Source organism: Anser brachyrhynchus (assembly GCF_964034855.1).
Source record: "Anser brachyrhynchus genome assembly, chromosome: 1".
Taxonomy (NCBI): Eukaryota; Metazoa; Chordata; class Aves; order Anseriformes; family Anatidae; genus Anser; species Anser brachyrhynchus.
The window spans coordinates 65,184,247-65,211,651 of NC_137694.1; the positions used below are offsets into that span (position 1 = coordinate 65,184,247).

The following is a 27,405-nucleotide window of genomic DNA, read 5'->3' on the forward strand; positions in this document are numbered from 1 at the left end:
AGCTTGAACACTGCCGTGGTGCTGCCAGGTTCCTCCCCCGGGCAGCAGGAGCTCCAGCTGAGCCGCTTTGCCACATGAGGAAGGGCCCAGGTAGCTGCCCAGCAGAACTGCTCCCTTTCCAGAGCAGGGCTTCTCACCCTGGACATGGGAGTGGTTCTTAAACACTGCCTAAAATTTTTTCTTTCACCTTATTTGAAGGCACCTCTGCTGCTTTGCGCTGTTTAAAACCCACTGGAACCTTTGCCCCCTGTTAAAGCAAATGCTGTGCGCAGTGGTGTCTCTAGTTTCCTGCTTGCACCTGGTCAGAACACATTAGTGTCTTTGAGCATGTTAAACAGGAAATGAGCTGTAAGTGTTTGAATAATAATGAGGCATGAAGAGCAACGAGTATGGTTTGTTTTCTCCAAATTTCATGTTTATTTTTGTGTTAAAAATACGACTATAAGCTTATTTAAAACATCAAAAAAACCTGCAGCTCCCCTTCATTTTACAAAGAATCCAAAGGAACAGCCTGAGATGCTCTGTGTACTCCTCAGCAGCAATCCCAGCATGCTCCTGCCCTGGCACAGGTGAACAAAGGTGCTGCGCTGCTGCTGCTGGACAGGAAGCGGGTCTGACTGAGGAAGAATCTGAGGCAGAGCTGTGTCAGGGTAAGGGCAACGCTTCTGACCAGTGCAGCCCCAGGGCAAACAGCTGGGCTCCAAATGGAGGCAGGTACTGCCACAGCTGCAAACAGCCACATGGACCAGGAGAGCAGTGTGTATGCACTCATGTGACCGTAACCCACCCCCTCATTTCATTGAAAAACCATTCCTGTATGCTGAAACGTAACACTGAGGAAGAAAGAAATGATGAATGGCAACTCATTTTAAGGATTACTTGTGTTACAATTTCAGGCAAATTACTTGTAACGCCAGCTTGTAATAGAGCCACAAGTGGATGCTGCAGAAGCATAAATGATTACTTGTTCATAGAAAAAATCTGAAATATGTAACAACCCAAAAGCAGGTGAAGTTCTTGCCGGTTGTAGTAGACTCTTCTGTGTGGCTTCATCATAACATACAGGACAATCTATTAATAGATTAGTCTTCCTCACATACTTTGAACAGCCAGCTGCAGTCTTCTGATGTAACCCAGTATGTAGGTAACGATACCATCAGGTGTCCTATGTAGGTTCTAGCCTCCTTTTCTTCAAGCTTTGACTTCTGTGAGGGCTGGGCTCTGCTAAACAGGGAGACAGTGAGAAATCGAAGTTTCTTAAAGCTTTTCTCTGCTTCTGTAAGTGCTCAGTGAGTCATTATTTAGCTCTTCCTTCAGAGGATAGTTGGATGGAAAAAATAGTTGTCCTAGCCCACTATCACAGCAGTCCGCAGCCAGGTCCGAGAAAAGAGGGATGTTTCTCCCTCTCCAGATTAATAATCTAACTAGTGCGTTCAAAGCAATTTAGCAATGCTTTCAAAGTCAGGAGCTGTTTGTAAGACAGAAAGAACGTGGTCATTTCATTATAGCACGTACCTGGTGTATGCTGGTCGGCACCGTGGCTGTTGCTCATGCGAGTAGCAGATGGCGGCAATTGTGCAGGTCTTGCAGGAGGTTTGTGATAATTCATTCTCTGAGGGGTCCTGTTACGAGTAATCATTTGATGACGTCCATAGGGTGTTTTTGGCGTCTGGTGTCCAGCTAATGGGCCTGCCATTTTGTGACCCATTATCTTGTTAAGATCAGTGGTCTCCAAGGAAATGTCCCAAAGTTCAGGATCATCTAGAATGAATGAAAAGATGATGAAACCACAGGTGACAGTATGGCATTACAGGAACAATAACTGCAGGACCAGCCCACTCTCCTGTAGTGGGTGGTGGCCACTATAAAAGTGAAATGTCAGTGCACAACCAGAGAACAGTACTACCCCCTGTGCTCTGAACTTCAGCAATGTCCACACACTGTGGTATGCAACTCAAATAGCCAGTTATGTTAGGCAAAGACACTTTCCTCCCAGCCCCTGCAGATGTTCTGTTTCTGTGCAACATTGCTTGAAGAAAAGGGTTTACCAAACGTGTATAACCATGCTCTACCGAAAGGCACGGTGTGAAACCCCTTGTAGTGATGGGCATCTCATCTTTTCTACATTTTAATATCATTTCCCTGCTATTCAAGCAAGGTTATTACTGCTAAACTCTCAGGATTAGACTCACACTTCTATTATTCCAGCCTCTTCACAACTTTTACCTTTATGCTACTTCGAAGAGTTAATATAAATGTTAATGATTTAACATGATTTAACAATAACAATTAATTAACATTAATTATTTTTGGCTGACCTGCAAAGAAATCTTCTTCTATTGCTAGTTCCTGTTGTACTGCTGCTGGAGTGTCCTGTTTTACAGGAGGATGGGCTGTTGCTAGACAGAGGTAACACAAAGATTAAAGTTAGTAATACAGAAGAACTCTTGTTCCTCCTTAACAGAGCATAAGTCTGAAATGATCATCACCAGCTGCCACCAGGTGCCCTCTTTTCCCACAACTGCTTACATTTTGGAAGCAGTATGTGGAATGGTGAGATGCTGATGATGACTAGTAAGAGCAATTGCACCACTGTAAGATGTTTTTTAGCCTGTTTTACCCTGCCCCCAAGTTCCTGCTTACAACACAGCTGTCCAGACTTCCCCATGAGTGAGGACCAACATATTAGTGGTTAATGCAAGGTTTGTTTGCCAGCCTCAGTGAAGTGCTGCAGCTTCAGCTCTGATGCAGCATGTTAATGGTACAGGTGTCAATGGCTGTGCTACATGAAGCTTTAGAGTGGCTGTAGGGTTACAGTTTTAATTATGTAGTTTTGGAGGTGACATTCCTGTTACTTTGAGAATGTGGGGAAACGAGTATGATGATCCTCTTTCCTTTGGTCTCAAAGGTGTGTGATAGTACAGTACAGAAGCAAAAGAAACTGGTCAGGCTCCTGTGCTACGAATAATGTGCGCCTGCCAGTAGCCATCATTAAAACTGTCAATTTTTAATGCCACATCTTACCCTGTTTGCTGCTAGGAGTGACTTCTGTAACCTGACATCTCTTCTCCATCTGTTCCCGGAACTGTTGCTGTAGCTGCTTTTGACGCAATTTCCGCTGGTAAGTGGCATCACACTCAATAGCTAAGGAACCTGAATTTCTGCCCCTACCCCAGGTAAGCACAAAATTAGTTAAAATAGGATTGCAGCAACTATCTTTTATGAAGAAAGTTGTATAAAGAAATAACAGCAAGCAAAATCCACTGAACTGGTATTTTATGGCATCTTCTACTTTGGGCGATCTCCATGTTTTAAAGGGAACAGTAACTTGTAACATATCTTGTAAAATAAATGCATAGTAGTGGTCTCACCTGGAACTGTTTGGCTGTTTCTCATCTTCCGTCACTACAGAAGCCTCTGTGTGACTAGATTTACAAGTAGATGCCATCTCACGGTGCTCTCTCCATCCTGTGTTCTGCCTTTCCAAACAGCTGTTGAATCTTGCTTTCTCAATTTCAGGCTCGTAGTCCTGTCTTTTAGCTTTCACCAAATCTAACTCAGGGGGTATCTACAAAAGAAAAAAAAGAAAATATATTCAGAAATTTCTGTCATCAACTTAATGAAATATGCACAGGCTTTTTCTATATATTTTTCTATATATTCTGTTAGGAAATCTTATTTTGTTCGCCCTAAGTGGAGCAGTAAGATAGGAAACCAAAATGCATTTTTAATACATTGCTGATGTAGTTTATTACTAAATTCATGCAACTTTGTGTCAGTTTAATAGTTGAGTGCTTCAGGGCAGATATCTCATGTCTCCCCATATTGTGCTTGCTGCATCTGAGAATAGAGGAAGAATTTTGTAGCTCCTCAGTCTCACAAGTCTGTTGTTGGCATCTGTTAGTTTTGCCAGTTCTGTTTTCACAAGTGTATTAAAGGACAATGGCAGACACTTGCTCTGTGAGCATGTGGTCACTGAGGAAGGTATTGTACTCTGTTTCTATTAAAGACAAAATGGTTTGTCTCTGTGATTTTACAAGTTTGTGGCAACACCACTAATAGAAAATGACCCTGGCAAAACAGAAATCTGTTTCATCTTTAATTTGGATCAGTTCCTACAGCCTAAGTTAGCTAGACAGAGCCATATTAGGGCTCCAGGCTGACCAGCAGAGTTCAGTAGATCCCGTTATGATGAAGGTAGCCTTCCTATGCAGCTCCATGGATCAGCAGCGGTAAAAGGCTTACTTGTTCCTCAATGTGCAAGGTAGGTTACTGCCTAGGGGCCTACTGCCCCCAGCTGGTACACATCAGGAGCTAACAAGATTAATGTTAATTAACAGCCAGGGCACCTTTAATACTAATACGGGCAATACTAATACGTTATGCCAAAGCACACTTTGTGGTAACTCTGAAAGAATGGGCTTACAGTACTGTTGTCATTGACGGAATGTACAACACATTTTTTTTTCCTCTCTCTGGGCCAGAGACCTCCAAAAGAGGCATTTCTCCATGGTGTTGGTTACCTCGGAAGGTTCACTGTTTGACCTAGTACTTCAGAGGGTAGAGTAACTGCAGCTCCTTCCTTGCAAACTGAAACCTAAAGGTAAGCAAGGAGCCTGAAAAGCAAAGCAAGAAGTAACATGGCTTATTACTGTTCAGAAAGACCCGTACTGTTCAGAACCATAGTGATGGCAGGGAAAGTAATGGCATGTACCCATCAGCTGTACAAACTAACTATTCTTATATTAAAGAGGCACCATTTGCTAAGTAGTATATACTATTGAGGCGTTTAAAGCAAGTTAGAATGTATATTTTCCTAACACTATTCTTTATTCTCCAGCAGCCAAGTCTAATGCACCCAGCTTTCATCATTCAGTTGCAACTTTCGGGTACATTTTGAAGCCAAGCAGAGGATATTTGCAGGGACACTTGTGTGCTGCTAATGTATCACAACAACAAAATACAATTACCTCTTTTGCTTTTCTGTGGTAAGACTTTGAAGCAACTGGCAACAGCCACATTCTTTTAGGATCCAGTCTAAAGGTTTAGGCTCCGCCTTTGTAACATAAATGTATCTAGTATTTTGCAGTGTTCTTTTGGGAAGGACCCAACTGGATTACATTGAAAGCTGAAATCACCTTTTGAAACTAACTTTGCTTGAGACCACAGTACAAAAATATTGTTACCAAAATAACTACTTGTTAACTATTCTAAACAGAACAATGAACAGACCTCTGAGAGCTAAAATACAGGCACACTAAACTTTTTTTGCAATGGCCATGCTGAGTATAGTTTCTATCTAGGTGGTGATGTGCATTAGAGCTTTGCAGAGGTTTGAATAACAATTAGTGAAAGGACAAGACAACCATCAGCACACATATTGGTATTGCTACTGTATGGATTTTGCTTAATTTTAAGTAACTTTATTTGAAGGATGAAGTCTTCCTCATGGAAAAACTCCTTATTTTCTGCCAGAACTCACTAAAATGTAGAGAACAGTTCTTCCTGCTGATCACTGGTTAACATACAGGCTGTCACCTTGAGAGACTTCAGGACTAAATGAAATAGTCCTGATTTTGCAGAAATGCAGACAGGAGCTTTATCTGTTTTAGGGTAGGTCATGCAGATAATAGATGTACTGTCTGGCTATTTTTTGCCTACAACCTCTTATCACCTCTTCCAGCAACTGCCAATCGTGTCACTGTATGAAGTCAACTTCTATCCTTTTTTTGATTCCTGAAAAAGTCCAGCAATGAGAGGAATATGTCATATAAATCTGATTTTAAAATTCCAAGTAAGAAATCAGATTGTGCTACCACTGTCAATGAGAACAAACAAAGAACAGTTCTGCCTGTTGTCTTATACAGGGCAAAATACAATGCACACTGCCTTGACAGACACTACTCTCCCAAGGATTTCAATTTCATTTGTGATACATCTGTGAATGATAGTGGTATCACTGCTGATGAACGTTTAAGCACAAGTGGCTGGATGAGAGTGATGAAATGAGTTGGTGCAACTGACAAAGCTTAAATGGGCTTAGCAACTGCAGCATGTGTAGGAGATGACACCTAGAAAAAGCTAGTTTAAACAGTGAGCAATTGCTGATGTAGCATTTAACCTATTATGAACACAGACATAACTGTATGCATTACTGGCACTAAAGAGAGACTTAAACAACATGGCACTAAATGTCACATAAGATCCTGAGTAGAATACTGTTTCCTCACCACAGGAAGCTTGCCTAATGCAAATGGTTAAACTTTGGAGTAGTTCTGGTAAAATGCTAGGGAACAACTCAGTAAGATAGTTCATGCAATCAAAATAGCACGAAAATGCTGTGGATCTCATAGCAGGAAATATTCAGGAATAAGGTGCATTTATGTTATTGTTTAAATTCCTTTTAACATGAATGATCAGGAACAATCAATATCTAACAGTCCCTGCTGTAAAAGACCATGTACTGCACCTGACGTGGAAGTTTATTCACAGCTCGTAGGTAGTCTTTGTCTAGGATGCAGTTCCCAAGAGCATTCCCAAAGCACCTGAGAAACAAAGACAATTAATTGTCACCGAAAACAGCAGGTAACTCTCAATACCCTTCTGCAAATGTGCAAGTACTGATCTTCACTTACTTGAGCGCCCTCTTCAGTCCATCTGTTACTGCCTCCTTTCTTGCCTTTTCTAAGGACAAGGCCTTAGACTTAAGGCCTTCACTGACTCCATAACCTACATCTTCATGGTATGACCCATCCTGCAGTAAGATTTAAAAAAAAATACACACACACACAACAAACAACTAAGTATAAGGAAGATTCTGCACATCTATCACTTCTCATTAGATGCTGTGCTTTCCTAAGCCTGATTATTCACTCTTAGCTGGATGTTCTATAGCAAGGTCAATGTTTTAGACGCCACTATATTCTCTCGTATAGCGGAATACTCTTGAGAACCGCAGCCTGACCTACGCATGAACTTTCTTTCCCAGCCTTAAGCAATTGCTCAGCTACAGACAGAGCAAACAAAAAGTCCACTTACCTTAAGCTGAACTTTCACAAATGCACAGACCCCCACATAGAACCTGCCATTGTTGAGGTCAACAAAGTCTGGGGGGGGAAAAATGTAACATCCTAAATAATAGAAAAAACTTCTGATCCACATGTAGATCTCATTGCATTTCTTCAGGATATTTGTAAACCTGCAGCATACTTGCTGAACGGGCCTGAGATACTGTGTCTTCTACCAAATGGAGCACGATTTACAAGATATTAACTGTGGGCTGAGAATGATAACTTGAATATATGCTTTGAGTATGTTATGTTATGTTTTCTGGTTATCAGCGTCTAGACCTGCCATACACTTGCACCCTGCTATTGTGTGTATAAACTCTGCACTCATCTGGTCCACTTGATCGATTGTTTTGTAAACTTGCCAGAGGTGCAATCATTTTTTGATACATGGGTTTATAAACAAGTATAACAATCTTCTGTCTCTTAACTGCTAAGGTATGACTTGTTATAGGATAATTTTGGGAAAAAAAAGTTTGAACTACATCAGTCTTTTCTTGACTGAAAAGGGGGAAAAAAAAAGTGGTACATGCTAGGTGAAAAACCACGAAATAACTTGCTTTATGTCTAGAATCTACCAGCCACAGGTATGAAATATTCCTGAAAGTGTGGGGGGTGTGATGCAGTGGGGTGGGGATGGGGTGGCCGTGAGTGAGGCAGAGAAGCAAAGATGTACATATACTCAGCTGGGTTGAGCTACTTCAACAGCTTGACTTGGACCTAAGCATAGCAGATCTGCAAGGACAATGCTTCTCTAGAAGCCACTATTTCAACTTTCAGGACAGGGGAAGCTTAAGCTTTAAGAACATCCAAAGATCATTTCCTTGAAAGTGTTTTTCCAAAACTTTCTACTACAAAAATATTTGCTAGAAGAGGAATCGGTATGGGGGGGGAAAAAAAAAGGACCCTAAAGATTAGGGGAATATTAACTCAGAGATACTTTTTAGAATGCAAAAATTACAGGTGAGAATGACAGTAGGCTCAGGGCTGCTGGGTGTTAAAACAAATGGTTTAATTGTCGTAACTCTTGACTGGCTGTTCCCACAGAGATCACAAAACTTGATTAGAATAGCTAATACACACCCTTAGAATAATTAATTTGACATATTCCTGTGCAAGAGCTAAATAGAAAAAAAACCCTATATTATAATTAAATTTTCGGTGCTAAGACACCTGAAAATTCCACATGCCTTTTGCCAGGTTCTAACACTTAAAATACATACCAAAAAATATATATCCCCCCTCTTTGAAGTGACCATGTCCTTGGATAGATACTCTTGTCCTTTTCTGAAAGACTTCTCCTTCAGGGCTTCATTGTGAAACAAGAAGACTTTTTTTTTTTTTTTTTTTTAATCCTAAAGAGGTACTTACCAACATTCTGTTGAGTGACTGAATGAGCCCAGCCATTGAAGCCAAACATCTCATTGGCCAGACTGATTACCTTGTGACCCTCAATGTAGCAGACCTGAAAAGAAAGGCATATATGCATGTATACCTACATATATATACATATGCACACATATATACATGATTTATTTTAAAAAGAGACTACAGATTGTCTTAAACTGAAGAACCAGAGCTAAATTTAGGATAATGTGAATGATGGTCCAGATTAAGTTCACCTTCTCCTGATAACAGCTGTGGTGGGGGGAATTGACTGAAAACAGAACTGAATTAATGGAAGTAGAGGTAGCAGATGCTAAAGAGGTAAAAATGCACCTAATGTCATATAATGATTCATATATTCCAGTTCTGAGAAAAACCTTAATGTTCCACAAGTAGACAAATATTCCCTTTTAAAGGATGAAGCACTCAAAAGTGGCTTTTCCTAAAGTGTATAAGGACCTTTGGCTAAGTTAAAGCCAGAGTTTATGCTATCCTGATTTTGCTTTCATATTTGTGTATTGCGCTACCAGTGGGAAATTAACTTCAAAAAAATTTTATTTATTTATTTATTATTTTTACAGTAGTTCTCCTGGAAAAAATGTGAGTTGAAATATCTGCAAGTTGATTCATACCTTTTGTCCTCCTCCAGCTTGTCGACTGCTGATATATTCTGGACCCAGTTTCTGACGAAGAGCATGCTGGATAGCTTGATACTCATTTGCTGTATATTGACACTTGATGAAAACAAAGACAAAATTTCTCACTCCCTCCATATTAGCTCCCCCTTTTCTCCTCATTTCAATTCTTAATTCCATTTTCCAAATACTGTTCTTTCAAGAGGCGTATGATCCATTTTTAGAATCAGGGTGTAACCGACAAGTTGGGGTGTGTGTATACACTTGTGCATTATATTGTTGTTTTTTCCTTATTCTTGAGGTCACATGTATACAAACACTAATTATTAAACTGTAGTAGTTTTTTCCATTTTTCATAAGCATCACTTACATTAGAAGAACTTAAATGAGACAGGTCTGTTAGTGTCCTATCGAAATCTTAATGTGGTCATAGTCCTAGTCATGGCTGCCTAACATAAGCATACAAGTATATGTTTGTACATACCTTTCAAAAATAAAATATAATTCTTCACAGGAAATGTTTAAAAAATCCAACAAAACCAACGTTTAACCTTACTCTATCACCATATTCCATCAAAGGCAGAGAGGACAACAGCTCAGGCAACCAGTCAAACTGGAAATGTATTGAGTAGTGTTCAGCATATTCCCCTAGTGCAGGGAAGGTCCTCTGGATAACTCCAGCACCACTGGTATCATTAGGAAGCCCAGAGTGTTGTAACTTGCTGCATGTGTTACTAGAAATACAATTTACATTCTGCGAAGGTTAGAGAGGCCTAATTGCATGTTTAAGGATTCAAGCATGATAAAGCTTGTGCTGCTACGTCATGATGTGGGACAGAACAAAGATTTCACCACCTGTATCATAAGTATTGTGTATTCACATATTGGCTGCCTCATCACTCAGTAGAACAGTATTTGACAGTGCGTGTGCCATTTAGTTCTAGTGCCTGCCAAACCTCATGCATTTATCTTTGGTTCTGTTTAAACTTAAGGGAATAACTTGGTCTTTTTGTGGTACTAGAATGTGAACTTGTTACCAAAAGATGTAAGGAAAAATGGAGAATATATGTGCACATTAAGAAACTATGTATAAATGCCTATCGTGGGGAAGGGATTTCGCTGCCAAAAAGGAAAATTGATTATCGTACATTTTCCCCAATTTATTTCTTTTAAGTAGGTGAATGAAAGCAGTTTGCTTTTCTGAACCAGTACTGAGAACGTGTGTAAACATGAGCCAAGCCATCCCCAATATAAGAGAATAAAATGAGCCATTTTATGGCACAGTATCCAACTTTAAAAGGAGGAAATATGCAGAGCAGATTTCCAGAAGTGCAAGCACAGAACTTCCACTTCCCTCTCGGGACAAAGGAACTGACCTGTCCAAAGCGAGCAACTGAATTGCTAGTGCTGGAACTGCTGCTGCTGATGTGGCTTTCGCTGTCTTTCCCTTGACTTTCAGGCATCCCTGAAGATAAAAGAAAATACAAATGCTGAAAGTAACAGGACCAACAGTCCATAAGAAGACATGTCAAAAAGGTGTTGAAGTCCAATGCCCAGCAAGTGTTGAGTCCACTGCAATATATTAGACATTAATATTATAATTCTCACTCCATGGAACTTCTGCAGGACCAATTAGAAATTTGTCTTGTGATGTTTTGTAACAGTTAAAACTCTTCTTAAGTATGTTATACTATGCAGGTAGAAATAGCTAGCTTTATCGGGGAAGCAGAGGTGCTGTTCTGGTCCTTCATTCATTAAAAACAATGAGGGTGAGCTTGAATTGAATTAAATTATTATTTTATTTAAAGAACAAATAAATTATTCTTGCTAGTAAAATAAATAAATAAAAATTCCACAGCATCTGGATCTTGTATAAGATCAGACTAGAACAACACCAACAAAATGTTTTGAGTCATTATTCTAAATATGAAACTGGTAACATACGTATATATTTTCCTTTTAGATAAGCGTGAATGCATTGTACAATTCGAGGTAAGGAAAACCAAAACGTCTCGTTCTTTCGCATCCTTTCAGCACTGTCTTCCTACATTGCTTTCAATATTCACCAATACTTTGATAAAAAGCAAAAGGAGCTTTCTAAAATAGTACTTGTCCATACCCTGATTCGTTCATCTTCATTTTAAATTATTGTTTTGACTATAATTGTCTTGGGTTATGACAGTATCACATAAATCACATAGAGCTGAAAATCATACAGAAGTTGTACAGAATCTGTTTTAAGAAGCTGTGCCGATAATTCAGTAGATGGCACCCTTTTCCAAGTCAGTATCCAACAACGGCCGAGTGGTAACTGGGCTTCCACTCCACAGTGCTGCTGGAGAAGTGGTGCTGAGAGTTTATACAACAGGAGCACAAAGGAGCTGCAGCAACACTTTGGTATGAGCCCACAGAGGCAATCTTGTATTGTATTTGCACAAATGCTGAGTACAGCTGACTTTATCAGTCTATATAAGACTTCAATATACAACACAAATATAAGGCAAGTCAATCTACATACAGGACAGATGGGATATCAAAACAGTTGAAGAAAGTTTAAAATCCTCTACAGATAGTGATATCTGACAGTCAGTAGGAGCCTAACAAATATTATGTTTTGCTACTGTACTTCACGTTCAGCACTTTTTCAAACAAGTTGTTTTTCTGATCTCTAAACAAGGAATCCAAATTTCTAGGAAGAACTTCAAAGCAATTTTCAGAAAAAAGGATAGTAGCCATTTCCTTGGCAAGTGTGAATACCAATATTATACTAGGTGTAGCTAAAATTCTCCTTAATTTTGGTTGGCTATAATTATTTATCTTCTGTCCCACAGTTGTGTAATTGCATAGTGCTTATACAGTTAAATATGTTGCAATCAAAAGTTAGCTGCAATTTGTGGTAAGCATATTTGGTTTTGGAAGAGAACGTACAGAAATTCATATTACCAGGAGATGTACTCGTGATTTAGGTAGGCTATTCCCCTTTTTAAGCAGAGTCCACTGCATCCATTGCAAGGAGACATTTAGAGAGAGAAAAAAATAGGTGAGGGAGTGGTGGAGGAAATCAAAGTTTGAACAATACTGTATATTTTTTTCTCTCCAGGCAGCCTAAATCAGATCCTAATCAGCATAAAGCCTGTGGGAGAAAAAGCAATGCACGAAATGTGTGCATTTGCCTACACAGCCCTGTTAGCAGTTTGCCACAAATCTACACGCACACAGCAGGTGGGTGGCAGTTTGAAGTAAAACTGCTTTAACTGAAATCAATATTAAACCCTTTAAGTTTTTATCAGGTGTGCACCATTGTCAGTCTAAATTCTATAAAGAGATACAGCTTTAACAAAACTCTGAATAAGGTATAGGGTTTGATTTTGAATGAGAATGAGGAAACACGGAATTCCACTAAAAATAGCATCACATCATATGGCTTTAATCTAATGGATCGGATTCCACTAGAAAATTCTAGCAATATACGTCTTTGCAATAAACAGTTTAAACATGTCAGTGGTTTGTATTCAAGTTATGATTTACTGTACAGCTTGTGTGAATGAGACAGCTGATGCTGGTTTAGTTTCAGGCTTTGCTTGTACCAACAGTTTGCTTCAGCTGTGAATCTTGTTTAAGCCAAACATTCTACTGGAGCAATGTGATTTCTTTTTTCAATCTGGTGAAACGCAGCACAGCAAGGCCCTAAGTCTCCAAGCAATTCTCAGAGCATTTCAAAGTGACAGTGACTTCAATTTCAAAATTATTTGAGCAGGAGTTCAGAAGAAAGAAATATTAATTCTGCAAATGGAATTATAAATCTCCCTCGACATCGGAACCAGGAACTAGGGAAGGCAAGATTTCCACTCCTCAGTAGAATGTTGTTTCCTTTCTCCCCTTCTCCCCGTATGTTTTAACTCACATGAAACATTAAAATACTGAAGTAGATGATAACGATAAGCTATTGACTAGAGAACAAAAGAGCCTCAAACACCCTCTAGGGCAGTGGTAGGAGATCTCCTGATGCATAAACCAGTGCTAAAAAGCCATATTTTCAAACTGCCTTTAAATACTAAAAATTGAAGTTCATATATTCTTACTGTGTATGGAGGATGATTTAGAGGATAGTTTAGAGATACCTAGGAATTATCATTTATTACATCTGTGACTGTGACCATTATTAGTTATTTATGGGGAATTGTTTTCATTTTAACCGGTAATGTTCTCAGAAAGTTTTCTTATCATTGAGAAAAACACACACAAGACTACAGGCGTTGCACTGTGCTTCAGAACACTGCCGTGGTAGACTAGAACAGGCAAAGAATCTTAACAGCTGTTACCACTATTGTGTTTAACATTGCTTTTTAAGTGTCAGTAACGAAAGCTTAAAATTTCAACAAATTAGGTATTCAATCAAAAAAAAGGCTGTTTGGGGAAACCCGATATGAAATATTAATTTTCTATAGCACTCTAAAGTGTGTATTGGTTTGTATGGGGGTAGTGAACAGAGCAGCTGCTGAGAAAAATCTGGGTGTTGGCCTCTGATGCTTGCCTATCAATATACCCTATCAATGCCTCTCATTGCTGTTGATCTAGGCTATGTTCTACAGTAAACGCACTCCAAAAAGAGAATGAAAACATGTAACACAGAAAGTTTGTGCTGTCTGTAGTAGTTAAAATGTATTTGCTTTCAAGGCATAGGAACACAATGTTAACAATTTCTCCTCAGGTACACACGTTTCAGATTTGACATACCTTCAAGCAGTCCCAGTTAATTCAGTGGAATCTGTGGGTGTGGCTTCAAAAGCAAATCCCTTTAACCCTCAGGTTTATCAGACAGGACTGGGTTTACTTCTGGTATGTTTGGGACGATGACACCCTGCCTGCACAAACCAGAACACACTAATTCAGGTTACACTTTTAACTTATTAATGCTGTAACGAGCACCACATAAAGATTTTTATAACCTTTATCCAGCTTAAGCATAGAAACTTGGTAAATTTGTGAGCGAGTGTTTCTCTTTAAGAATATTCAAAACCATCCAATATCTGAAATGAAGCCTATCCAGTAAATTCCTGCATTTCTGGAACACAGGATAAGAAAATTATCTCCCCATTATGGTGAGTTTCCTGTTATGACAGCCTTTGTGAACATCAATACATCCATTGAAAGTAGTTATAGGACCCTACCTCCCCTGCAATTACAAACCCACTTCCAATACAAATGGATTAGTTTAATGTATGTGTTGCTGTGCTTGAGACTGCATATTTTTCTGGTTTTGCTGGTTACTCCTCCAAACGCATTCTTAATAGTTATGTTAGGTATAAATTACTTCTCTCCTACATGATTTTGTTCACTGTTTTAAAATTGTGCCCCATTGTCACTTTTGCCTGCAAAGGATCCACATAGTTAAAAATACATCAATACCAGCACAGACCATTCCAAAACGTTCTAAATTTGACATATATTTGCTTTCTAAGAATATATGTATCTCATGTCACTTCTCGCTTTATTTGCATTACTATATAATTTTGTATAGAAGATGTTTCATCAAATGAATTACCTGGCACTCTCTCACAAAGAACCTTTTAATGAAATTATAAAGAAAAAAATCTCCTATAACAACAAATGATAAGCTAGGTTTACAATAAGAGGCAATCTCTTATTATGACAATATGCAGAACTTAAGGAAAACAGAAACCATTTGTTTGGCATACAAGCTTTTTTCCAGGCACGAAACTTGAACACCTTACAGCTACAAGAAGTGAACAATTCACTCCTGAACAGCTCATTTCACGTTTGTAAAGACGGATGAGCTGGCAGTGTGCCCAGGTGGCCAAGAAGGCCAACAGCATCCTGGCCTGTATCAGGAATAGTGCAGCCAGCAGGACCAGGGAGGTGATCGTCCCCCTGTACTCTGCTCTGGTGAGGCCGCACCTTGAGTGCTGTGTTCAGCTTTGGGCCCCTCACTACAAGAAAGACATCGAGGTGCTGGAGCGTGTCCAGAGAAGGGCTACGAAGCTGGTGAAGGGCCTGGAACACAAGTCCTGTGAGGAGTGGCTGAGGGAGCTGGGGTTGTGCAGTCTGGAGATGAGGAGGCTCAGGGGAGACCTTAATGCTCTCTACAACTCCCTGAAAGGAAGGTGTGGGGAGCTGAGGGTCGGCCTCTTCTCGCAGATAACTAGTGATAAGACTAGAGGGAACGGCCTCAAGTTGCGCCAGGGGAGGTTCAGGTTGGAAATGAGGAGACATTTCTTCTCAGAAAGAGCAGCCAGGCATCGGAACGGGTTGCCCAGGGAGGTGGTGGAGTCACCGTCCCTGGGGGTGTTCAAGGGAAGGTTGGACGTGGTGCCTGGGGACATGGGTTAGTGGGTGACATTGGTGGTAGGGGGATGGTTGGACCAGATGATCTTGGAGGTGTTTTACATCTTTATGACTCTATGAAAAGAAAGGAGCTTGTTCTGGAGAAAAGGTCTGGCAAAAATATTTCTCAAATACCTAAGAATAAATTATTTATGTGGATACTTCTTTCTAAACGTACGTCAGATTGATTCATGATCGCATCATTTATGTACAAGCCACTTCGGCCATCCCAAGGAAAAGAGAGGAGAGGCTTTTAAACTCCCCTCAGCAGCGGGGAAGCACACCCTGCGTGACACTGCGACCGAGGAAACCCTCTAGTTTCGCCAAACACAACTGCCACACGTGAAATTGATTCCAACCAGCATAGAAAACGCGTGAGCCCTGTGGGGGGGATGCGGCGGGGCGGGCCGGCCCTGCCCGCGCCCACCAACGGCCGCCCCCGGCGCGCGCGCCCCTCCCCGCCCCTCCCGCGGCCGCCCCGCGCCCCGTACCTGTGCCGGGCCCGGCCGCCGCCGCCGCCGCCGCGCGCAGGAAGAGGCGCCGAGGCGGGAGGGACGCTACGGCGCGGCGGAGGAGCCAAACCGCCCGCGGGAGCTGACGCAGCGCCGGGGCGGCCGCCGGGGGGCGGGGCGCGGGGGGCTCGCGCCGGGGGGCGCCGGGGTGACGGCGACGCCGCCCGCCCGCCGCCGGTGCCGGTGCCGCGGCAGCCGCCGCGCAGGTGAGGGGCCCCGCTGGGGGCCGGGGGCCGCAGGGGAGGGAGGGGGCGCCGCCGCCGCTGCCGCCGCTCCTTACCGGCCGCTGGGGGGAGCCAGCGGCGGGGCGGGGCCTGCGGGAGCCGGTAGCCGCGGGCAGCCGCCGGGCAGGGCCGTGCCGGGGCTGCGGCGGGGCCTGGCGGCCGGGGAGCCGCCGCTCAGGTGGGTCCGGGGGCGGCGGGGAGACCGCCAGGGCCGGGGGAAGGCGGCGGGGGGGGAGCGGGGAGCGGGGCCTCGCCCCTGCCGGGCCCCGCACGCTGTCACCGCTCCGGTCCGTGTGTCCGTGCGTCCGTCCGGCCCTGCCCTGCCCTGCCCTGCCCTGCCCTGCCCTGCCCTGCCCTGCCCAGGGGGTGTCAGCGGGCACCGGGCTTTGTCCCGGCATCTGCCGGGAGCCGCCGCATCCGTCTCGGCCGTGCCGCCAGCCCCCGGTGCCGCCCGCGCGGCTCGTTCCGCCGGCAGCCCTGCGGCAGGGCGGGCAGCTGGCCCCGCCGGGCGTGCGCCGAGCGAGAGCCCCGCGGAACCGGGGGGGGCTGGAGACGGGGCAAGGTGTCAAGGGGCGGCCGCGGGGGTGGGGAGGCGGCGCGTGGAGCCCCGAGAGCACGGGCAGCGGGGGCGCCGAAACAGAACGGGTGGGAAGGGCAGCGAATGCTCTGCGTCTTATCCGGACTCCTTCTGGGGACACGTCGGTGGAGGTTGGGTGAATAATGTGTTGCCTCAAACCCAACAGGTTGTAGCCAGAAAAAGTTGTCTAGTCTGACTGCACAGCTCCGGTTCCTAGCAAATGGCCAGCTAGGATGTCTGAAGCGGTAACCTCCACCCTCTGCCTTGCCCTCCTTTTGTCCCAGAGAGCGCTGCATCTGTAGCAGTAGGTGGCTGAACATACGTCTCCTCCTGAGTTACTGCGGCCTGACATATCCCTGTAAAGCACGCATGGGTATTTTGGGTTGAAAACTGCAGAAGCTCAGATGCGTGCCCCAGTTTGGGGTCACGTATGAGTCAGCACCCTTACAGCATGTCAAGCAAGGCTAGAGGAGAAAAATCACCACCTTGCCCATGCTAGCACGAGCAGAGTTAGTAACGCAATTGTTGGTGCTTATCTGTCTTATCCTATCCATAAGAAGGGCTTCAACTAGAAAAAGTTGCGGATCTGCTGGGTAAAACCTGCGTCTGTCATGATATTCGATATAATTTGAACTTTCTCCACATTGTACACCATGCCAATTTTGCTGTAATCAGGTCACTCCAAGGATGTTAGCAGTTTTCCTTCTCTTTGGGTTTATGTTATGTGGGCTATATGAAGGCGTCATATTTTTCCTAAGTCTTAGCATTGGGGTTTTTGAGCCTGACCATTTATAAAATTTTGTCCACATTTTGTTTCATCTCTACCATCCAGTTAATGCCTGACTGGCACAAAAGCAGGTACGTGGCTTGTACCTTTTTACTAAATTGCAATCTTGGTCATGAAGGAAACTTTTTTTTCCTGAGTCTGCCACTTTCTCAGTTCCTGATAGCAGTCTTCTGTGTTGCTGTATGAATAGAAATATTTGACCATACGATCGTAGCCAGTGCATGAGTTCCTTGCTATTACTCCTTATTTTGCGCAGCGGGATACTCTTCCACTGTTATTCCCCTCACCGCTCCCTGTTATCCTTCCTTGGATAAGGCTTTTGAAAATTGTAGGTAGGTTCACCAGGTCTAGCTTGTTTTATCTGAGCATGGTACGCCCAGAACTTTATGGATGCGTGGACACAGCTGTTCAAATAATCAAACCAGTTGCTAGAATTATTAATGTTGGTGATCCTTGCTGGCCACCCTGCAGTATGAGCACTCAGGTGAGGAGTCGTCTATCAGTTGGCGTCTACTTAAGCTGGAGTAACTGTGTCACCCTGTGGGCTGTTGTATAGCAGCAATAGACCAAGAGAGCCTAGAAAATCCAGTGTTGATTTAAGAAAAGTGATGTTTCCTAAGAGAAACATCTAGAGATGTTAAGAGAAAGATCTAGAGATGCCCAGAGAAGCTGTGGCTGCCCCATCCCTGGAGGTGTTCAAGGCCAGGATGGATGGGCCTTGGTCAACCTGATCTAGTGGGTGGTGTCCCTGCCCGTGCCAGGGGGTTGGAACCAGAAGGTCTCTAAGGTCCCATTCTGTGTTCTAATTCTGTAGAAGGAGCACGCTTTGCACTGATGTTACCTGTGGAGAGCCTAGGCTAGCTGTCTATGCAGATTCAGCAGTGCTTCTAGGTACTTCTGGGTTTTCAAAGCATCTCTATCACTTTCAGGGTTGTTTCTTACTGATTTCAGTACTGGGAAGTTGGCTGTTAGTTGCGTGCCACCTTGGGGGAGAAAGAGAAACAGCCATGTGTACTACATGTGCACAGTATTTATTGACGGTACACTGAAAATCAGGCTACAACCTCTAGCTGTACACAGCAAATCCATGTCTACAGGTCTTTAACCTCCTAGGTAATTGAAGAATGAAAATTATTTTAGTTAGGGCTGTTTCACCACTAATAAGTTTACGTGCACACTCTGACTTCTGTTGCTTCTTGTCTTAGTGTCTTTTTTTTTTTTAAAAAAAAAAATAAGGCATACCAAATTTTGTTGGTTTTGTCCCATACTTACTTTAAATTTAGGGACTTAGCTCCCATTCGTTGCCCAGCACAAATCCCGATGTGCCTGTGGACCTGTCAAAGCATATCAGTGTTAAGAAGGTAGGGCTGAGAGGGACCATCCGGTCCAATCTCTGGTAAACCCAGACAAGAACCCGCAACTGAAGCTGATTCATGGTGTGGGATGGTATCTGCACCACGTGCCAATCACCTTGTAACAAATTTGATGCCGCTAGTGAAAGACAAAACTGAAGGAGCGAATAGGTGCTTGAACAGTGTCCAAGGCTTCTGCCGTACCTGTGAAACCTTTAAGCGTGGTGTCCAGATAGTCTTAAGAACTATGTGCCCCGCTCTCCTGTGGAAGACAGAAAAATTTTTACTGGCGCACAGCTACCTGACAAGGGGGAGGAATTTGCTTGTGCAAGCAAATGTAGTGACAGGTTAACTCTTAGTTTGTTGTGAGCAGAACCACCTTAGTCTGAAAAATGAGATAAGGCCTTTAGAAATATCAGTAGTACCTTGTGTTCCCTCGCTAGTTGAGGCTGACCTCAAGAGCTGTAAGAAAAAATGCTTATAAGCAAGTGGTGTATCACAGAGTACGTAAATAGGAGTGAACGAAGCTGTAGCTGAAATATGTGCATCTTTGTAATAATAGTGAGCTTTTTCTTTTTGTGCTCTCAGTTTTTAGGAAGGAAGATGTAAAGGAATGAGGCTGTGATGGTGAAAATGTACCCTTTGTGCCTTTATCATTTCCAATAATAATTGGAATTATAAGCAGCAAAACCTGATATCAACTGAAATTGCTTTTGCAGAGAAGCTGCTGTAGAGTAGGGCATGTTCTGTTGTCCTAGTCGTGTCCTTCTTGCGGAGCAAGTAGATCTCATGAAAGGAAATGTATGCTTAGGAGGCAGAACTTCACTAGGAAGCCAGTGAATTGTTCTGGGTGTAATACCTTGAAAGCGTGGAAGAGAAGAATGGGAAACAGAACAGTATCTACAAAGGACAGATAATCAAGATGTTTCCATGTTATGCGGTGATTTAAAGTGCATGCGTACCATTTATGCTAACCTTCCCAATTCAGAAAACATGTAACAGGAGTGTCAGTTAGGTTTAGCAACAAAACACGCCTTTAATGCGTGACTGCTGGGATTTTCCTTAGAATGTTAGGGTCAGAGTTCACGGATGCCTGCCTTTTACAGAACATGATTTTCAAAACGTCAAAGCCACGTTCTCAGTGATTTTTGAGATTCTTTTTTTTAGGAAGATTTCTCTGTCTACATATGCGAGGGAGAACACATCAATTTACATTTTCTTATGTTCATTGAAGCAGAATAAGGGCACCATGACTTTCAGTCAACTCAGCAGATGTTCAAGTAGGTGAACTCAAAAAAACAAAAAACACAGCACACTAAAAAAGCTTGGACACAAACAGATGTTGGTGCTTTGGCATCTATTCATACACATCCAGGAATGAGAATCATTCGTAATATGCAGAGTAACTTTTCTGTCGTCTTTCTGTCTTAGTTATGTTAATCTCCCTTGCTTTCTTGCAGTCAAGGCTACGAGGATAAAAGTATTTTGATATGGATAAACAACCCTGAATTCCACGGGTTCAGTGCCTTGTATCCAGCATTGGCTGGCTTGCAAACAATTTCCAAGATAATTTTCTTCTGCCCTTTTACTGTGTAGTAGTCACTAATTTGCTATAAAAACTGGTAAGCTTTCTGACTTTGCAAATCTAAAAGTCAAACCTAAAGGACAGATAAACCTAATAACTTCCAAGCCTAGAAGTCAAACTGGAAGATAAATGATATTTATCTTCATTCTTTATAAAAAGTGCATACCCTGGCTTTTGTAATTTGGGGCGCACACCAGAAAGTAACAGGAAAGTCCAGGTCCTACTGCATATCTTGATTAACTGTGAGGGTATTAATTGAGAAAAATTGATACCTTTGTTAATGAAGTCCAGTGTGTCTGCATCACTACATTGTCAGATTCAGACCACCCTTGGAAAAGCTGACTTCTTTGTTGCTGTAGTAGAACTGACATACAAAGCTCTCCTTCTGCAAACAGGGAATGAACAGGCAAGCTCATTCGTCTGGAAGCTGAGTATGTGACTGATGTGAGACACTGGAGGCGTCACTGTGCTGTAAGATGGGTTTTCCTGCCTCATTCACTGTTGGACTGCTTGGTTGCTGAGTATTGGGTAGTGATGCTCTTACAGAGCTAGCTCTGTACGTGTTTTTGTCCATCAGCTTGTGGCAGTCCTGAATGGAAACTGCAGCAAACCAGTTCTGAGGAAGCATTACCTACTGAAGGCTGCAAAGGTTATCCTTAAAGTCTTTTTGTTTTAGCGAATGTAAGCAGGGATATTCCTACGCTTCTGCAATACATTTTTCTGTATTTGGTTTGCTTCCTTACCTAAAAGTAGTTACTGTGTTATTACTGTTTTTCCTGGAGATCTGGGAGTTGGGAAGGAGTGTGAGAGGCTTTATATATTTATAAGCAAGATTCTCTGGAGATTGACAAAACTGAAGCACCATTAACAGAGGTTTTCTGATAGGTGTAGCCAGGAATGTCTGCTTTCCGAGCCATTGGTTCACATCCGATGCTAGAAATAGGGGCTGAGTGTGACTGTTGGTAAATGCATCTCATTTTGTTGGGTTCTTTATCCTGAAGCTGATATTAATCTGGTCCCTCCAGAAATTCTTACACTTCTAGAATGCCTGAATAAGCCCTTTTGTTGAAAACCACTACATCTTTTCACAAAACTAGCGTACCTGTTCATGCCATCCCTCACTTTGTAACTGCCGTACACATACATTTCCGTGAAGCTGTGCAGGTTCGGTTTGCCTGCTCTTTCAGCATGCTGGCTTCTGGGGCAGTAGGTAGTTAACCACTTGTACTGATGCATGGCTCTGGATATTGAGAGACTTCTTGGAGCAGTAGCTGCTTTGCTGTTTTGAAGGAGACTCGATCCTCTGTTGCTTTTCACTGGGCGTAACTGGGCTCTGTTAATGAAATTGATTCATTTTAGTTGCCATGAGTTACACCGTAGTACATTTAAATGTTTGTCAGACTATACATTTTTTTTTTTTTTTACCATTCTCGTTGTTCATCTCGTTCATGATCACAAGATGGCATTTACAACTAATACCTAAAGCAGGTTGATTGCATGTCTCTGTACTGGCAAAGCTGCTATGCCGATCTCTAGATACCTGTATGGTGTTTTTGGCTTGACTGATGTTAATTTTTTAGGATTATTTTTAATTAGCTTGCAGATATGATACCGTTTGGAAGCTTTTGTTCACTGAATGAAGAGTGAACAAAAGAGTTTTGTTTCGTAGCTGTGGAAGTATGCATCGTACCTTGAGGGGAAAAATGGTTTAGCACTGACCTCAGCACTTTATTATTATTTTTTTAAGCACTTTCAGCTTATAATCTTTCTTTGTAATCATAGGTGAGGCTTCCTGTATTGACAGAAAAGACTGAAAATTTTTAAAACCAACAGGGTAATTTGCAAAGCATTCATATCACTGTTCAACAGTGTTCCTTGTGGTTTTGACCACCCTGTAAGGTTAAGGGATGATCTATCTGCAAGTAAACCTCAAGTCACAGAGGAAAAAAAAAAGTGCTGCATCTTGGATTCATGAAAGATAAGAGGCCCTACTTCTGAGACTCGTAATAAAATGCTAGAATATTGAAAAACGAACTTTTCTGGTTATGGCGCTTTCTGAAGTCTTCCATGCTTGTATTACTGGAAGAGATCTATAACTTTCTTCTTCCTGATCAATTGCTATTGCAAATGAGAGGAGGCATTTCTGTCATTTCCTTCACTTTGCTGTTTCCAGGATGAAAGATGTTCTTGCTGGTGTGATTTCTCTTAACTACTTCTGCTTCTGGATTCCTAATAGCAGTAAAATGAAATGGCCAGTGAAGAATGCTACTAGAAAAAAAATAAATCTAAAAAGAGGAATTGAGATGATTTATTTTGTAATGTGATTTTTTTTCTTGAACCACGACAAGTTTCTGTGTTAGTGAAAATACTGGAACATGATTGGAAAGGTGCATTTAGTTAGTATTTGGAATAGTCACAAATTTCAAGTCTAAAAATTATATAATGAAAGTTCTTACTCCGAGAGAAGTAGTGGTGGGTTAGGTTTTCTTGTTTCCAAAGACCTTTTTTTTGGTTGGTTATTTTTGTTTGTTTGTTTGTTTTGAAACGTGAGTGCACTGTAATGTACGGAATTGATGTCTTTCTCTGAGTGTCACATGTGCCCACTCTGAGTCCTGTCTGTACATCTGATGATGTTCTAAGTCAGTAGCAAATTCTAGCAGTTGCTATTCATAGATTGAATTCCTTAATTTATTATTATTTTTGGACTAATAGAGAGGATGCCTGCCTGTGAAAAAGGGGTAGGAGATGAGCTAGTATAGAACTGGTGTTTTCAGCTACGCTGGAAGAGGATTAATCTGCTGCCTGCTGTGTGGCATCACCGCGGAACCGCGCCTTGTGTGCGACCAGCTCCGTTCAGCTGCGTGGGAAGTGACTTTCCTGCCAAGGACACTAGTCGCTTTCATTCATTCAAAAGCTATGAATAGTTTGATAAAATATTACCTAAAGTAAAGAGAGTAATTCCATGAGTTTAAACTTTTTTTTTTTCTCTTTTCGGGGTTGATTAACTCATTAGAAATGCTCTAAAATCTTTTGCATGCTTCTTGCGTGTTGTTAAGCACTTACTCGGTGATGCTTCTGCATGCTTCAGTAACTTACTGGTAGCAACATTTAAACTTCATGTTTTTGGAGGGGAGAGTGCTTTAGCTAAAACTTATGAAATAAAACATTTTTGGTTTGGGCAGAAACATTTAAAGCTGTTTAAGTGAATGAGTGTTCACAGTGATTTACAGTGGTGAGTTTCTAGCAAATTAAGGACTGTGGATTAATTTTTGTGAGAATCCTTATAAAGACAAGCTCTCAGATGAACATAATTTCTGTAACGTCAGAGAAATATCTAACTTGTTTTGAGTGCTCAGTGGTTGCTATTGCAGCATTTTTAGCATTTAGATGTCTCAAACACTGAGATTAGTCTGAACTAGCTTTTCTGTTTGGAAAAAGTGTTTTCTTTCCAGATCTGGGGCACAGTGTCTTGATTATTGAAGTTACTCCAGTGTAACAAAGTCAGCACTGTTTCGTAGTTTGTATTTCTGTACCGTTTTGCATAAGGATACCTGGCTGAAGTATAAGAAACTTCCTATCTGTAACTTGTTTTTAAAAAACAAATAACTTCAATTATTAGTGCCACTGGCTATCTTTCCATGGCCTCTTTTACTTTACATATGCTTAAAATGTGTGTGCTTAAAATGCTCCATAGCAATGTTGTTGCTAGACTGAGCAGAGTAGCTATGGTTGTCGCTTATTTAAAAAAAAAAAAAAAAGAAAAAGTGAGCACTTGAACTTCTTGAGCACTGCTTATGAAGCACAGTAGCAGCTACACAATAAGCTTTGTAAAATTACTCATGCTGTTGTATTTTCCATGAAATAGCGTGTAAATGAAGCTGTTCTACTCTGATCTTGTTTTGTGATTTAAAACTCCATGTTTAAACAGTTTCTTGCATTGTGTTCCTGTAGTGACTCTTTTCTGAGAGCAAGAATCATGTCTTTTCTTCATCAGACTTCTACCTCCCCCTTGTTTTCTACCCTCATCCAGTACTTTTCAAATACTTTTTTAATGTTTTCAACCCTCCTCTACCTTCCCCTCACACTCCCCAAGTTCTACATTTTTTTTGTAAGTGTACTCTTCTCTTAACTGTAATATTTTGTCTGCTTGCCCAACTCATAAACATGCCCTCAGCAATAGGAGCTGCAAATATTGATTGATTCCTAATATCTGGCAAACCAAACTTCCTAGCAGAAGGTGAGGTTGGATGAAAGCCAGTGTGAAAGGAGAGATGTTACGATATATATGGTGACTTTGGACACCACTAGGTCATCTTTCACCAAATGGGGAGAGATCAGACCAGAAATCTTTCAGTCTTGTTTTATTTTTGATTTTAGTTGAGCCCAACAGTGACTTGAAATAGTTTTTACTGGAAAAATAAATTAAAAAAAAAAGTGAGAACTGGGTAGTGGTGGGAATAGTCCTACAGTGCTGTAGCTCGGTCATGAGAGTAGATTTCATCCCTGTTTCTTGCTGTTGTGATAGATCTTGACTATCTGTGGTGTCAGCCCAGTGCCTGTACCAAAGAGGTACTTGCTAGCACACTTACAGAATGGCAAAATATGCATAAAATAAGGAATTTTGCTGTATATCCATATTTAAAATAACAGGGAGGGGGAACTGCAGCATGGTGTTGTCATACTGTTCTATTTTTGGAGAGGTCCCTGCGGTTGGAATGATAGCATTTAATAGAATTAATCTGAGCTGATAAATGAGAAGTATATTTTGATTAAAATATTTATTTAACCCGAACAAAGATTTAAGTCTTGTTTAGAGAACAAGTACGAGATTGGAACCATTTCAGTGTAGGTACGCACTGGATTTAGAAACTGTCCTACAGGAGCTAGCAGTGCTTGAAAGAAAAAATACAACTGAATGAGGTTTAAATTTTGGTTAAGTCTCTTTTACTCAGAAAAGTAACAGGTAAAGGATAAGGGTGAGTTAGAAACAGTGGGGAAAAAAGTTTCTCAGCGTTTGTAGAGTTCAGATCATGATCAACAAAATTATGGCTTGAAAACTGATGAGGTTTTCATTCTCTTTACCTTTATAACATGACAACAGAAAAACAAGAAAAGAAGTTCCTTTTTGAGTTCAACTGTTAGGGTTGAAATAAAAGATCACTTTTATTGCTGGTGGGAATTAAAAGGATGCTGGAGGAATGCAATGGTAGTAGAATATGCTCTTATTCTAACATGGGATGAAATATTTTCTGATAAACTGGATCTTTAATATGTTCTTTTTCTTGGCACAGATATGGTCCTGAACATCGTGAGCATGTGACTCCAAAGATGGACAAATGGATCTTTTATAAGTTGTGATTGGCCTTAAGCTGACTTATAACCACGGAAGAACTTCGTAGGACTTTCCATCCCAGATTTATGCCTGTCTAACTGCCTCACACCACCAGCTTAATCATGTATGGAAGTGCTCGGTCAGTTGGCAAGGTTGAGCCAAGCAACCAGAGCCCAGGGCGTTCACCAAGGCTGCCACGGTCACCACGCTTGGGCCATCGTCGAACCAACAGCACAGGAGGCAGTTCTGGGAGCAGTACTGGGGGCGGCAGTGGGAAAACCCTTTCTATGGAAAATATCCAGTCCTTAAACGCTGCCTATGCTACATCTGGCCCTATGTATCTAAGTGACCATGAGAATGTGGGTGCAGACACCCCGAAAAGCACCATGACTTTGGGCCGATCTGGGGGGCGGCTGCCTTACGGTGTTAGGATGACTGCAATGGGTAGCAGCCCTAACATTGCCAGTAGTGGAGTTGCCAGCGATACTATTGCATTTGGAGAGCACCATCTCCCTCCAGTGAGTATGGCATCCACCGTGCCTCACTCGCTGCGCCAGGCCAGGGATAACACAATAATGGATCTGCAGACACAACTCAAAGAAGTATTAAGGGAAAATGATCTGCTTCGCAAGGATGTGGAGGTGAAAGAGAGCAAGCTGAGTTCTTCCATGAACAGTATCAAGACCTTCTGGAGCCCTGAGCTAAAAAAAGAGAGAGCTCTGAGGAAAGATGAAGCTTCAAAAATCACCATTTGGAAGGAACAGTATAGAGTTTTGCAAGAAGAAAACCAGGTTTGTTATCTAATGTTACTGTTGTGTTAGTGCAGTAGCATGATTTAAATGAGTTTAATAAGCTTGCATGTCACACAGACAGCTAAATTATTTTGGTGCTTCTCCCAGGCAATTGGTATGATTAAAATGTTTTCAAGTTGCAAGCCTCTTTTTAAATGTTTCTTGTCAGACTTGTAAGCTTCCTCTTCAGTGCTCGTTTCTGCTTCTTGTGTTTTTTCTTTATCATCTTCTTTTCTGGGATTGATGCTAACCACTCGCTTTCCCTTTGGAAGTAATTTAACCTGCTCATAATCATTTCTGTAGTGCTTACCTCATGAAGCATTCTCTGAGAGGCAGAATGTACTAACTGCTGACCCCAAATGCAACGGAATGGTGCTGAATGTTGACATATTGCCAGTAAAACAAACTTCACATGACACTGGTCTTAATTTAGATCTCTAGTTAAAACCTACAGTCCCACAGCTTTCACAAATACATAAACGGCATTCTTGGCTACATTTAAGTAATACTGTTTAATACCTGTTCATCTTTTGTCATAAGCAGTGCATATCTTGTTATGCAACTGTCATAAAGTACTTTACAGTTTTTTTTTTTTTTTGTAGTGGTCTGGCTAGTTACAGAATAGGCAGAAGAACAGAGAATCTTGGGCGTCTTTTGTCTTGTCTGTCTTACAAGCATCTCTAGATTAAAATAAATCCGAGATGTTGGTTAAAATTGAGGTCTCTTTGTAGTCGACTCTACTTACAGTAAGTTTTTTCGGTTTGCTCATCTAGACCTTTTTGCTAGCTTAATCCTGAAGTAGCTACTGGTAT

The 27,405-nt window shown here is 41.8% G+C and overlaps 2 protein-coding genes across 19 annotated transcripts in view; one reads left to right on the forward strand and one right to left on the reverse strand.

Moving 5' to 3' along the window:
• Positions 1–393: 393 nt before the first annotated feature.
• On the reverse strand, positions 394–16,055 carry RAD52 (RAD52 homolog, DNA repair protein). Of its 3 annotated transcripts, none has more exons than XM_080576100.1 (13): positions 15,925–16,055; positions 13,826–13,953; positions 10,465–10,553; positions 9,086–9,187; positions 8,439–8,532; positions 7,039–7,106; positions 6,636–6,754; positions 6,470–6,545; positions 3,372–3,568; positions 3,025–3,167; positions 2,319–2,399; positions 1,516–1,761; positions 394–1,221 (listed from the first exon to the last, which is right to left on the reverse strand). In XM_080576100.1, exons 3-13 carry the CDS (start codon positions 10,549–10,551, stop codon positions 1,166–1,168), a joined length of 1,269 nt encoding a protein of 422 aa, XP_080432226.1. In that variant the 5' UTR covers positions 10,552–10,553; positions 13,826–13,953; positions 15,925–16,055; the 3' UTR covers positions 394–1,165. The 3 variants fall into 3 exon arrangements, with proteins under 3 accessions (XP_080432226.1, XP_080432225.1, XP_080432224.1); XM_080576099.1 differs by having other exon boundaries at positions 394–1,224; XM_080576098.1 differs by having other exon boundaries at positions 394–1,761.
• The window catches only part of ERC1 (ELKS/RAB6-interacting/CAST family member 1), a 308,860-nt gene continuing 297,457 nt past the window's right edge, over positions 16,003–27,405 (forward strand). For 13 of the 16 annotated variants that reach the window (XR_013944890.1, XR_013944891.1, XR_013944892.1 and 10 more), the window contains exons 1-2: positions 16,003–16,151; positions 25,762–26,593. Coding sequence is in view for 12 of the 16 variants with exons in the window: in XM_080576070.1 (XP_080432196.1) it covers positions 25,925–26,593 (669 nt within the window). In the remaining 4 variants the exon portion in view is untranslated. Of the gene's footprint in view, positions 16,152–16,194; positions 16,348–25,761; positions 26,594–27,405 lie in introns of those variants that run through there. The other 3 variants (XM_080576075.1, XM_080576077.1, XM_080576079.1) reach the window with 1 other exon arrangement.

Coding starts and splice junctions, on each gene's coding strand:
- RAD52 (XM_080576098.1), bottom strand. CDS start 10,551: ATGCCTGAAAGTCAAGGGAAAGACAGCGAAAGCCACATCAGCAGCAGC. Junction 8,533..9,085: donor AAGCTGGAGGAGGACAAAAG/GTATGAATCAAC, acceptor CTTTCTTTTCAG/GTCTGCTACATTGAGGGTCA. Junction 2,400..3,024: donor CACTCCTAGCAGCAAACAGG/GTAAGATGTGGC, acceptor ACCTCTGTCTAG/CAACAGCCCATCCTCCTGTA.